The 13,683-nt window shown below is 44.0% G+C and overlaps 1 protein-coding gene across 3 annotated transcripts in view; it reads right to left on the reverse strand.

Moving 5' to 3' along the window:
- jak1 (Janus kinase 1) overlaps nt 1-13,683 on the reverse strand; it is a 175,067-nt gene that overhangs the window by 38,815 nt on the left and 122,569 nt on the right. For all 3 annotated transcript variants that reach the window (XM_085982698.1, XM_085982699.1, XM_085982700.1), the window contains exons 12-16: nt 12,880-13,032; nt 11,840-11,927; nt 8,841-8,974; nt 7,188-7,323; nt 5,005-5,156 (exon numbers count right to left, since the gene is read on the reverse strand). In XM_085982698.1, the coding sequence (XP_085838824.1) occupies nt 5,005-5,156; nt 7,188-7,323; nt 8,841-8,974; nt 11,840-11,927; nt 12,880-13,032 (663 nt within the window). The remainder of the gene's footprint in view (nt 1-5,004; nt 5,157-7,187; nt 7,324-8,840; nt 8,975-11,839; nt 11,928-12,879; nt 13,033-13,683) is intronic.

Here is a 13,683-nt window from a genome sequence, read left to right on the forward strand (position 1 = left end):
TTACTCTTTGGCAACACTATAAGCCTCTTCCTTTGATCTAATACTATCTTTAACTTCTCTTGTTACCCACAGTTGGACCACTTTTCCTGTGGGGGTTTTGTACGTTAAAGGAATGTATATTTGTTGTAAAGTATGTATTAATTCTTTAAATGCTAGCCGTTGCTTCTCTACCATCATACCTTTTAATGTAGTTCTACCATAGCCAACATAGTTTGCTTTGTTTAGATTTAAGACCCTAGTTTCGGATTTAACTAAATCACTTTCAAACTCAATATAAAATTCTATCATATTATGGTCACTCTTTCCTAAAGGCCCCTTTACTACAAGGTTATTAATGAACCCTTTCTCATTGCACAATACAAGATCTAAAATAACCTAGTTGGTTCCTCAACATACTGATCTAGAAAACTATCTTGCATACAGTCCATGAATTCATCCTCCACACTATTACTGCAAATTTGGTTGCCCAGTCTATATGTAGATTAAAGTCCCACATGATTAATGGATTACCCTTGTTACATGCATCTCTAATTTCCTGATTTATACTCTGCCCTACATTACAACTACCGTTTGGGGGCCTATAAACAACTCCCACCAATGGTATCTGCGCCTTGCTGTTTCTTAGCTCCACCCAAACTGATTCTACTTCTTGCCAAGATCCTTTCTCTCTATTTCTTTATATCATCCTTTATTATCAGGGCTACTCCTCCTCCTTTTCAATTTTACCTATCTCTTCTAAAAAGTTTATGTATCCTGGAATATTTAGTTCCCAACCTTGGCCACTTTGCAACCACTCTCCGTTATGGCTATTAGATCAAACCTGTTAATTTCTATCTGTACTATTAGTTCATCTATTTTGTTGCGATTGCTTTGCGCACTCAGATATAATGCCTTTAGCTTTGACTTATTTCTATTTTTCCCTGATGTCACCTGAGTCACTGATGCCTTATTACCTTTGTTACTCTCCGTCCCTTCCTGACCCACTCTGCTTATTTTTACCCAAAACTCTACTCTGCTCAAGAGCCTTGACATTTCTCTCACTGCTTTTAAATTTACTCTTTCCTGAATCCTCCCACCCCCCCTTCATTAGTTTAAAGCCCTGTCTACTGCCCTAGTTATTCAGTTCACCAGGACACTGGTCCCCCAGCCTGGTTTAAGTGGAGCCCATCCCAACAGAACAGCTCCCTCTTTCCCCAGTACTGGTGCCAGTGCCCCATGAACTGAAATCCCTTCCTCCCACACCACTCTTTCAGCCACGCATTTAAACCTCTAACCTGTTTGTCCCTATGCCAATTTGCATGTGGCTCAGGTAACAATCCAAAGATTATTACCTTTGAGGTTCTGCTTTTTAATTTGGATCCTAGCTCCTCAAACTTCCTCAGCAGAACCTCATCCCTAGTTCTACCTATGTCGTTGGTTCCTACGTGGACAACGACAACTGGATCCTCCCCCTCCAAGTTCTTCTCCAGCCATGAGATGTCTTTAACCCTGGCACCGGGCAGGCAACACAACCTTCAGAACTAACAACAGAAAATGCTGGAAAAACTCAGCAAGTCAGGCAACATCCGTGGAGAGAAATTTGAGTTGACGTTTCGGGTTTGACCCTTCTTCAAAACTGGAGAGAAAAGGAACTAGAACTAGAACCCGAAACGTCAACTCAAATTTCTCTCCACGGATGTTGCCTGACTTGCTGAGTTTTTCCAGCATTTTCTGTTGTTATTTCGGATTTCCAACATCTGCAGTATTTTGCTATCGTACAACCTTCAGAACTCTCGGTCGTGGCTGCAGAGAACAGTAACTATCCCCCTGACTATACTGTGCCCTACCACAACTACATTCCCTTTCACTCCCCCCACTTGAATGGCCTCCTGCACCATGGTGCCATGGTCAACTTGCTCATCCATCCTGCAGGCTTTTCCCTCATCCACACAGGCAGCAAGAACCTCATACTTGTTGGACAAGGGCAAAGGTTGAGGCTCCTCCAGCACTGCACCTGGGGTCCCCTTACCTGCCTGAGTTGCAGTCACACCATCCTGTCCCTGACCACTAACCAGACCTGTACCACTACCTAACCTAAGGGGTGTGACTGCCTCCTGGATCAAAGTGTCCACGTAACACTCCCCATCTCTGATGCCCCGCAATATCTGCACCTCAGACTCCAGCTCAAAGCCTCGAAGCTGAAGTTCCTCAAGATGCAGGCACTTACTGCAAACGTGGTTGTCCGGGATCACAGTGCTCTCCACAAACTCCCACATGCTGCAGTTGCGGCACACCACCTGCACTGCCATCCCTAATCAGACCCTGGAGTACATCATTGAGCACTGCCCTCAGAGGAAATTTGCAGGCAGCCTACAAGATAGCCACGCCATTGCACTGGAAGCTTGGCCTGAATATCCAACTTAGATATTGACATTTGATTTGCTTTGCTACTACCATATGAAAGAAGACGACTTTGTGTGCGCGCGTTTTAGTGTGCATGTGCCTTTTACTCCGCATGAGCATCTCATTCTCCCCTTCTGTTTCAGATGGTGGAATCTCTGTCACGGGTGTAATTCATTAGTACTGACCTTTTCTAACTGTTAATGAAGCACAGGTGAGGTCATTAGCTTCAAAATTCAGCTGGTTTTTTTTGACAATTGAAGTAACAGTACACAGAGAAAGGTGCACACACTCTCACTTTCATTTTCCAAAGTTTATCGATATATATAAATCGGTACTTCTGTCATTCTGTCTTTCTATCTGTCTATCTGTCTATCTGTCTGTCATCGCGTGTGCTTACGGGTATGCACTCGAAAGTTACAGGGCGTACCTACGCGCGCGTTACCTCCAAAGAAAGCTTACGCTTCCGAGACGGTTTTAAGCGTATTTACGTTTCGGCCGGGCTAAAATTGCGCCCGCGGTATCCCAAAAACCTTCAACATTCCGCTCATTAGCATCTCATTATCCGCTCATTAGCGACAGAGTGACCTCGAGCTCGACCAATCGTACGCCGGGCTGCTGGCGTGTGCCGCCGGGCCAATCGGTGCGCGTGTGGCCGGGCTTTATCGTTCTGAACCGAGGTGAGTCGCCGCCATCTTGATTCCAAACTTTTCCTTTCTTTTTCCCGCTTTCTGCGTCTTAAAAAAAAAACGTTGCTTTTAAAACACACTGTTTTTTTAAAAAATGATTTAGAAAGTAATTAACTTATCTAATCTCATTAATTTTCCTACCTTTCCCCGTTTTTCCAGGTAGGCAGAGAAGCCTCGGCGTCTCCTCCGCACCCACGCCCGAGCTAGGCACCTCCCGGCCCCACTCGAAGGCTGGAGGGCCGAGCCTCAGCCCAGCGCCGCTAGGGTGCGCGCGCAGGAGCTGAGACGTCTCTCTCTGCCGGGGCTTGCTGAGCATCCAGCGTTACCCTGGCAACCGGGCCCGCCAGACGTCTCGCACAGCCGCAATCGGCGGTCTTCACCTCGGGGGGAGGGCGGGGGCGGCCGCGACCCTCGGGGGGGGGGGGGGGGGGGGGGGGGGGCCGCGCGCGCAGCAGGAGCAGCTGAGACGCGGCGTCTCTCTCTCTGGCTTGGTCAGCGTCACGGTTGCCCTGGCAACCGGGCCCGCTGGCCAAGAGAGACGCCGCGTCTCAGCTCCTGCTGCGCGCGCAATCGGCGCTCTTCACCTCGGGGGGGGGGGGGGGGGGGCGCGACCCTCGGGGGGGGGGGGGGGGGGGGGGGGGGGGGTCGCGACCCTCGGGGGGGGGGGGGGGGGGTCGCGACCCTCGGGGGGGGGGGGGCGCCCGCCGCCCTCCCTCCCCCCCACCCTCCATCCCCCCTCCCCTCCCCCCGCGCCCTCCCTTCCCCCCCTCCCTCCCTTCCTCCCCCCCGCCCTCCCTTCCCCTCCCCTGCCCTCCCTTCCCCTCCCCCCCCCGCCCTCCCTTCCCCTCCCCCCCCGCCCTCCCTTCCCCTCCCCTGCCCTCCCTTCCCCCCTTCCTCCCTTCCTTCCCCCCTCCCTCCCTCCCTTCCCCGCCCTCCCTCTCCCCTTCTTCCCCCCCTCCCCTCCCCTCCCTCCCCTCCCCCCAGTCGCTCTCTCTCTTCCCCCCAGTCGCGCTCTCTCTTCCCCCCCAGTCGCTCTCTCTCTTCCCCCCAGTCGCTCTCTCTCTCTCTCTTCCAACAACAACATGCCCTCGAAAAAGCCTCGGCACCGCCGGGCACTTCAGCTAGTATAAGATAAAACAAAAGGTTACAGCAGGAGTGTCATTGGAACAATGTCACTTTTTCTGTCTCACTGACACAAACATATTTTTAAAAAAACCATCAATATGAATTTTATCTCAGTAAAGCTTTTGAAATTTGTCCTGTAGCTTTTTACCCCCCAAATGATTCTGAAAAACCTTTGCTGAGAAACTGCTAGAAGCTGAAGAGAAAACCCATCCTCAGTACAGCTGACTGACTGGATGCCTCCTGGGAAATGATGTACACTGCACACGCTCAGACTGCACAATCCAAACTCTCCCCAAACCTGCCCCGCAATGTTTGCACCTCAGACTCCAGCTCAAAAACTCTGAGCTGAAGTTCTCTGGGCAAAAAGATCAACTGCAGGCTTTTGGGATAGATTGAATCCTCCCAAAATTAGAAACGTTAACAAAGGCATTAAAAGACACAAAAAGCAATTCAATCAATAAATTTAATCTTGTTCTTGTGAAAGAAGTATTTATTTTATTTTAGTTAAACTCTTATTTTGAACATAGAAATTTCAGCTATGGACGAAAAAAATGGCGTATAAAAAAAAATTGCAGGAAGCATTTTGAAAGAGCCCAGTGGCTAGATTTCACAAAGTGATAAAGTTTACACAGATCTTTCTATTCTCAATGTGGACATAGAAATTTATAAAGGAAAAGATTGACAAAAAGTGTGCTAAAAATGTGACAACAGGAAGTCAAGTGGCACAGACTTAAATATATATATTTATAGATAGAAAGAGGGAGAGAGAAGCGAGTGTGAGCACATGATATGTTATTTACAATTTACATACCTCTGCCAGGCGCCGATCTTTTAGAGGCACTTCTCCATTGTAACAGATGGCCCACAGAGTTGTCCCAAAACTCCACTTGTCTGTAGCAATGCTTAAGTTTTTGGAGTCTTCTACACATTCTGGAGCAATCCATGGAATACGCTCAACACGTTCTAGAACAGTAAGAAACAAAAGCTATGAATTACCCGGAGAGTGTATTCCGACAGAGTTCCTTCCTAACCCTAATTAAAAGCCTGTAAAATCTAGAATTTTCCTTAAAGATGAAGACTGTTGAATTAGTTGTAATATGCATCAGGGAGCTGGTAAATGGTCTACATATTTAATACAGATTTAAGGGATTTTCCCCTCCTCTGAAAGCACTGACTCATTCTCGGGTATGATTCCACAGGTGCCAGCTGTTCTTAAGTACCTCAAATTGCCTTTTTAATGTGTGAGCCCAGACAATGGGCATTGTCAGGCTATTCAACTACATTGGAATTTGAAGTTGAGCCCAATGCTATTCTCAACCAATATCCACACATGGACACTTTTAAAGCAGTGGTTGTTAATCAAGAGCTGGAATCCTGCCTCATTTTGGTCCTCCTTAGCACAGGGACATTGAGGCCAATTGTAATGAGTCTACTGCCGACCGGGCGGAGTTCAGCTAATGGCATAGACCAGGAGTTAATCTATAGTAAATAATATCACCAATTGGGCCCGTGTCCAGTGCTTCCTCTTCCAGGGCTGAGACTAGAAACTGCTTGGATGGAGAGCACCAGGTGTAATCCATGTCCTATGATGTAATGTGAGTGGCACAGTTGCTGGTGAGGGGCACTGCGACTCCAAACTAAAGAATTTTACTTTTAACTCACGCCAACCACCATGGCAAAATGAATTGACTAATCATTGTTTTTGCTTTGATGACAGAGACAAGGGACCACAGGTCCTGAGTCACCTTCAGTGCTTTCCATTACCTCCAGAGTCATAGGACTCACTCTGGTGAGGTTATTCACTTTGGTAGGAAGAATAGAACAGCAGGATATATTTTTTAAATGGTGAAAAACTATTAAATGTTGGTGTTCAGAGGGATTTAGGTGTCCTCATACAGGAAGCACAGAAAGTTAGCATGCAGGTACAGCAAGCAATTAGGAAGGCAAATAGAATGTTGGCCTTTATTGCAAGAGGGTTGTAGTACAAGGGTAAGGAAGTCTTTCTACAATTGTACAGGGCTTTGGTGAGACCACACCTGGAGTACTGTGCACAGTTTTGGTCTCCTTATCTGAGAAAGGACATACTTGCATTAGAAGCAGTGCAACAAAGGTTCACTAGATTGATCCCTGGGATGTGAGGGTTGTCCCATGAGGAGAGATTGAGTAGATTGGGCCTATACTCTCTGGAGTTTAAAAGAATAAGAAGTGATCTCATTGAAACATAGAAGATTCTGAGGGGGATTGACAGGATAGATGCTGAGAGGTTGTTTACCCTGTCTGGAAAGTCTAGAACTAGGGGCCATAATCTTAGGATAAGGGGTTGGCCATTTTTAGGACTGAGATGAGGAATTTCTTCACTCAGAGGGTTGTGAATCTTTGGAATTCTCTACCCCAGAGGGCTGTGGATGCTGAGTCTTTGAGTATATTCAAGGCTGAGACAGATAGATTTTTGGACTCTAGGGGAATCAAGGGATATGGGGATCAGGCGGGAAAGTGGAGTTGAGGTCAAAAATCATCCATGATCTTACTGAATGGAGGAACAGGCTCGAAGGGCCGTAATCCTGCTCCTAATTCTTATGTTCTTCCTATCCTTCCAACCGAAAGCCCATCCTCATGCTAAGCCTTGGTCTCGGGCACACCCTGAACCTGTGCCCATACCTGCCACTCCCATACCCAGTCCCCTAGACATCAACTTGGGGCCCTGCCTCACCTTAAGACTCAATGCCAACCTACAGCCTCCACCTAATTCTGCTTCCCTCACACCCCAATGCAGCAGACTCAGCCTAGCTTCAGTCTTTATCCCACAAATAAACTCACAGGAGAGGAACTACTGGTCTACAAAATTGTAAATAAGGGGTATATTTTCCTCTGTTAATTTTAGCTTTAAAACAGCAGTGTTCCCTGCTTTACACTCCACAGCAAGTCCACTTTTTCTCTAAAATTGTAAACTGAGGAAATTCTACATCCAAGCTTCTAAAATTCTGGAAATATTACCTTCTCTGGACAGCACCGTTATGGGAACTCCTGGGTCACTCAGTTTGATGAATGGGCCGCCGTCATTTTCAATCCCTTGTCTTGCCAGCAAAATATTTTTTGTACATACATTCCCATGCACTAAATTCTTGTCCTCCTGTTCACAAAAATTATCCATGTTAGCTCAATAATAGATGTTTAAAATGATTAAATGTAAATGCATCAGTTTATCTCCACATGGATTGATAATTATGTAAGAAATCATGAAACGAGAAAAGGCCATTCAATCCATCAAGTCCAGGCCTTCCACGTGATCTTGTATAATTCACCCAATTAATCTTTATATAGAATTAAACACTTTCTGGTCCTCAAAGGCAATCAAACAACACTGCAAAATATTCATCCCTCCCATATCTCTACTATTCAAACCTGGCTTGCTGCCCCCACCACAGACACGCACAGGAAGCATCACGTCCCACTAAGCATAAATAGAGGCTGTTGCATGCAGCCCACCGTCTTGTTCAATATACAGTATTACTGAAGTGAAACATCACGTCACATCATAAGTCAGTTCCACATAAAATAGCTACTCCCAGACCTCCTTTAATCAACAGGTCTAAAGCATAAAATAGGACAAGATATGACTGAGAGTGACTAATAATGTACAAATATTTCTCTTTATATCATTTATGATTAAACAGGCAATTTAATTACACAGAAATTACAACACAGAAGCAAGGACCAACCAGTCCATGTTGGTGTTTCCTCCACACGACCAGTCGTTTGCCTTCTATGTTCCCAACCTGTTCCCATATCCCTTTAGTCCCCTTTCCTCAACCACCTATATAACCTATTCTTAAAAGTTGGCATGGTCTCTGCTTCAATCAATAACTCAAGAAGTGCACTACACAGCCTCATAACTTTCTGGTGTAGGAAAGTTTCTCCTGCTCACTGTCCTATATCACTTACATGTAATTTTATATTTATGACTCCCTGCTCTCGAACCCTCAATTACCTATAACAGTCTGTCTCTATGTACTCTATCCCATCCTTTCATAATTTTAAACTTCCTTATTAAATCACCCTGTAATCTCCTCCAACAAAAACACCACCAATTTTTCCAAGTCTTCGTATTTGTATTTCCTGATACCAGGCAGCATCCTTGTGAATCCGCACTGTACCCTCACTATTGCCTCAGCATCCTTCCTATAGTGTGGAGCCCAAAACTGTACTCCGTACTCCAACTGTGGTCTAAGGTTTTATACAGATTCACCAATTACATCTCAACTTTTATATTCTATACCTCTTGACATAAAATCCAGTATTCCATTAGCTTTTTTAATGGCCTTATCCACTTGAGTTGCTGCTTTTAATGTCTTGTGGTCTTGTGAACCTGAAACCCCAAAATCTCTCTGCTCTTCCACATAACCCAGCTTTCTCCCAGTCAAAGTATATTTTTACTTTTTTTTTTAAACCAAAATGTACCATCTCACAGTTACTAACATTGAATTCCATCTGACACCCTTTTGACTATTCCATCATCTTATCAATATCCCCTTACAGCTTCCTTTGGTCCTCAGAATTATTTAGACTATACTTTCTCTTTATTGCAATTTAGATGTTACAGTACCCAAGCATACATACATTTTAACAGAGTGAACATTGCAATCTTACCAGATAGCTCAATGCACTCGCCAGCTGTTTAGCAACCAGAAATTTCCAGGGTGTGCTCTTTGAAAGATGTTCACTCTTTCGATGCATAAACAAATCAAGCGGTCCAAACTCAACCAATTCTTCAACCATGATATCTAGAAAAATTAAAAAGCAAATGTAATTAGCATTCTCACTGTCATACTTGTCTCTGTTTGCCCTCTCTTTGGCTGGAGACCAGGTTTCATTCTGATAAACCTACGCTGCACTCCCTCCAAGGCCAATACATCCTTCGTAAGGTGTTGTGCCCAGAACTGCTCACAGTACTCCAGGTGTGGTGTAACCAGGGCTTTGTATAGCTGTAGCATAACTACTATCTCCTTGTAGTCTAGTCCTCTAGTTATAAAGGCCAGCATTCCATTAGCCTTTTTGATTATTTGATTGGCACTTATACTTCCTAAAGAAAGATTTATATGCACTTATTCGTGTCTCTCATTTACCTCTTGTTAACCAGGTTTTACACAGCTGGTTAGAGGTAGCCTGAGAGAAGCCAATTTAAGCATAAGTGACCTGAAAACAGCATCATTAAGCTCTGCTCCAGTGACATCATGAAAGAGGGCAGCAATCTTTATTCAGCTACAAACTATCTGCACCAATCTAACTCTAGCAAGCCATAATTACAAGGGGAGATATCAGGAAGTGTATAGATATCAGGAAGCGTATAGATATCTCACTTTAAACATCAGGAATTACAGACAGTTTAGTATAATATACTTTTTCTTTTGGCCCTCCTAGAGAAGGCGGATCTCTTCTCCACAAGGATTATCATCCGCTTCGTTTTTTCTTTATGTGGCTCAGTAGAAGCTTTAGGGGCTATTATAGGTGACTCAGATGTTGGGCGATTTTTTGGGACACTCAACACCTGCTTTAACTGGTGAAATGATATTAATAGTCAAACAATCTAGCTACAAGAAAATATTCTGGTGCAGATTATCTTTTCTGATTAGATCGGTTTAGTACAGAAGGTTCCAAGCAGCTGAATGATAATGAAACTCTGAAACCAAGGTTTCTGTTCCTACAGTGGCCAAGTCTGCTGGCCACCCCGAACTGTTGCTAAGCTGCCTCTCTTCCGCAGCTATGTTCACGCCCAGGTGTCCTTGGAGAGGGAGCACGCGATGTCCGCCGGTACGCTTGAGGTCTTCTGCGACTGGTGGGTATTGGAGAGACTGGAGTGCATCATCAACCCCGGGACCAAATTTTAATTTGATAAGTTTTCTTTAAAATAAAATTTGTACAATTTACAGTCCATCATTGGTGCCCCTTTAAAAACGGAGCCGGTCCCTACAAACTCTTAATGATGACGACAACGGTCATCAATCACTGAAATCAACATAAAAGAGGAGCACTGATGCAGAGCCGCACACTTATACTACAGGTATAGTCTGAGACCGTTGGGAGTGCAATGTGAGGCTGACAAACCTTAGTTATACTGCTACCTCTGCTATCACACTGCGCCCAAGGATAATGAAGTTAATGCATTTATGTTTGCATGCATTAAGCCAGGCAAGGATATAGTGGACGACAAATCCTCAAAACAAAACATTGCCTATTGATCTAATATAATTGCTCTAATGTTAAACCTTTTCTTTTTAACTGACATTGAAAAAGCTTTTAATGGAGAAAATGGCCACGTTTAGTGGAAAAGAAATCAAGCTTGCATGCAGCTGACTGATACAGGAACATATTTAAACAGGCAGCTATTGTGACTGCATTGGCAGGCTCTGCAATGTTTTTAAAGTCAAACCACCAAGTAAGGACAGGTTTAATCTACTTTCTTCTTCCACTTTTCAGATCCACTGCCCTCCAAGGGATATATCGAGAGTCAATTACAACAGACCTATTACCCACTGTGAAGACCAAAGTAAGCATTAGATAAAAGGGTCTTCAACTTCTTCCTGACAAAGTTCCAAACATAGTTATATACATTGAACGCATTGTAATTAATAATAACTAGTAACAATGATACAAATCAGCAACTGCAGTAGCACTTAGCCTTCCATCTCTGTCTGTCTCTCTCTCTTCACACAATCTCTGAATTTTGCTTTATACACTCCATTTGCCCCTCCCCATCCCTAGCGTTAGCAGGAGCTAGAACTCCATATCCTCACAGCTCAGTCCTTTCGGACCACTACACGATACACAAATCAGTCCGTTGTAACCAGCGTGAACGGCTGACAGGACAATTAATTCTCCACTAACATTAAAAATGATGAAAAAAATAAAGTTTAAAATGTTAGACCACTGGACTTTTAACATTTGAATCTGCATGAGCTACAATTATACTGCACCCAGTGTGAAACTCAATCAGTGCCAGATTAGTCCTGGAGGCGGTATAATGTGGCCCACAATCAGATTGCCAACTGACAAGTTGTGCCAATAATTTTGTGTTGCTACACATCTAAGATCATAATTAGCATACATTAAAATCTTACATCCAAAAGCGCATCATTGTTTGGATACAAAGGTGTTCAATAAACATTTTAGTTTTCAAAATAAATACTTTTTTATGTTCATCAAGATGTGGTATGTAATTATTGTGGATTGGAACATATTTACATTTTGGGCACTGAATGCCAACATTGAGCACTCCCTGTTTAAGTATAGCACAAGTCAAATCCATGGTAAAGCCTTTCTATTCTGCCCGAAGAATCTGTCTTAGCCAAAACACAGACGAATGCTCCCTACAGCACCACTGTGCCATTTTTACATTTCTGCACACTGGTTAACTTGTGGACACTGAGTGAGATTACCAAGTTAGTTCCAATTTCTGCCATTGGAATGAACACCCAGCAGAACAGGGTCAAGACCAATTCAAATTGATTTCATGTGGCACACAAAAGAGAGGGGTCTTTCACCTAATCAATCTGGACTGGATTCAAAGCGAGTTTCAGAGCTGACAGTACAGTGAACTATCCAATTATGTCACCCTGTCCCTGGTAATTACAAAACAAAATGTTACTTACTTTCCAGATCTCGAACACAAACTCCATGTAAGAGTACAATGTGCTTGTGAGAAACTTGCCTCATCATGCTAGCTGTCTCAAAGAAAGCCTGTGGAGAAAATACCATTTATTTAATTAGTAAAAAATGCAAAACTGGAGATTAACCCTCAAGCAGGTAGGTTCAGTTTGCCAGGACTGACTAGTTTTCTGTAACTTCAGCTCATGCATTGTAATGCTGAAAAAAATTGTTATAGTAATAAAACTACTTAAACGTCAGGAATGGCTTTAATATTATAAACCTAGGGTTCTAGGGCTGGAAGAGGTTACAGGTATAGGGAGAAATGAGGCCATGGTGGAATTTAAACACAAGGAGAAGAATTTGAATTTTGAAGCACTGGGGGACTAGGAGCCAATGTGGAGCAGCAAAGGACATGAGGTGATGAGCGAATGAGACTTGGTGCAGGATATGAGATGGGCAGCAGAATTTTTGATGAGTTGAGGGGAGGGGAGGGGAGAGGATGGCAGCCAGGAGAGCACTGGAATAGATGAGTCTAGCAGAGATAAAGGCATGGATTTCAACATTCTAACAGAGGGCTGGAGGCAGGCAATGTCATGGAGGTGAATGTAGGCAGTCTTTCTGAGGAGGGGATTTGGTTTGAAACTCAATTCAGGATTAAACAGGACTTCGAGATTGCAAACAGAGTGGATCAGTCTTTGATATAATATCTAACCTTTTTTCTAGTTAAAACTTTTCATTCACCTTCCTTCTCCTGAATCCCACTTGTTGTTTTGGAAATGAGAGAAAATGTTGAAAGATTGCATGTTCACGGACTGCAAAAAGCTTTAAAGGCTATTTTTCAGCCAATCAAGAGATGGGACCAGGCCAATCTGTGGTGTGTCTTATATGTAGAAACCAGGAAGAGGTGGTCTCCGGAGCCCAAACTTGTCCAGACAAGTAAACACATCTGCAGTACTGAGGGGGTTACTAGTAGAAAATTAATTCCAAAACATCTTACTGAATCCAAACAAAGTTACTGCAGTGCATCACAGTTCCAGCTTACCAGTGAGATGTCTCTGTGACTGGGATCGAGGATTTTGAGAACTACTCGGATGTCTTTCGCATTGTAGAAACTTCCATTCTCCTCATCATCATCTTTGTAATTCAGTGTCCCAGAATAAATGTTTGTTTTGGTTCCTCTTCCAAGGTGTTCAAGCTGGTATTGGGTATAAATCAGTTAAATACTGTGCATCAGACCAGATGCCAAACCACACACACACGCACACACAATAAGGAACACAACGGACGCACATTGTTGCTGCCTCACAGCAATAAAATAAATTGGGAAGTGGAAACAAATTGGGAAGTGGAAAGGCTGATATAGGTCAGCAGCTGTTTTGGGTTTAAAAACAAAAGAGCAGAATAGTGTGTTGGAGCACTTCACACAGCAGTGCCATGGAGTGATGGGATGTTGGACTGATTTCCCCGTCTGCTGAGTTTCTGATCTCAGCTGTGCTCCTGCAATAATTGGCCCAAGGGTTCAGTGAATAAATGCCGAGTATTGTACTGCGACACAGAGACAAGGAAGGACCCAATTTCAACTCCTGGTCTACTTTGAATTAGCTGATCTCAGCCACGACAATGGTGGAGGTGCTAAAATTGATCTCAGCACCCCTGGACAATGGAGGTAAAAAAGTCAGCCAACATTGCCAATGTTATTCACCATCAGTAAACCATTGCCAGGAAATGCACATGCGCAAACTCTTTGCGAGGACAGGATCGGGCTGTGATGGCCCCCAGTGTCAAAAAGCATAGCAACATTTACTGTCTGGGCTCACGCATAAGGATGGCCACTTGTCTGAGGTAA

This window comes from Somniosus microcephalus, chromosome 3 (assembly GCF_052327205.1).
Source record: "Somniosus microcephalus isolate GS21.2 chromosome 3, FLI_Smic_1.0, whole genome shotgun sequence".
Classification (NCBI taxonomy): domain Eukaryota; kingdom Metazoa; phylum Chordata; class Chondrichthyes; order Squaliformes; family Somniosidae; genus Somniosus; species Somniosus microcephalus.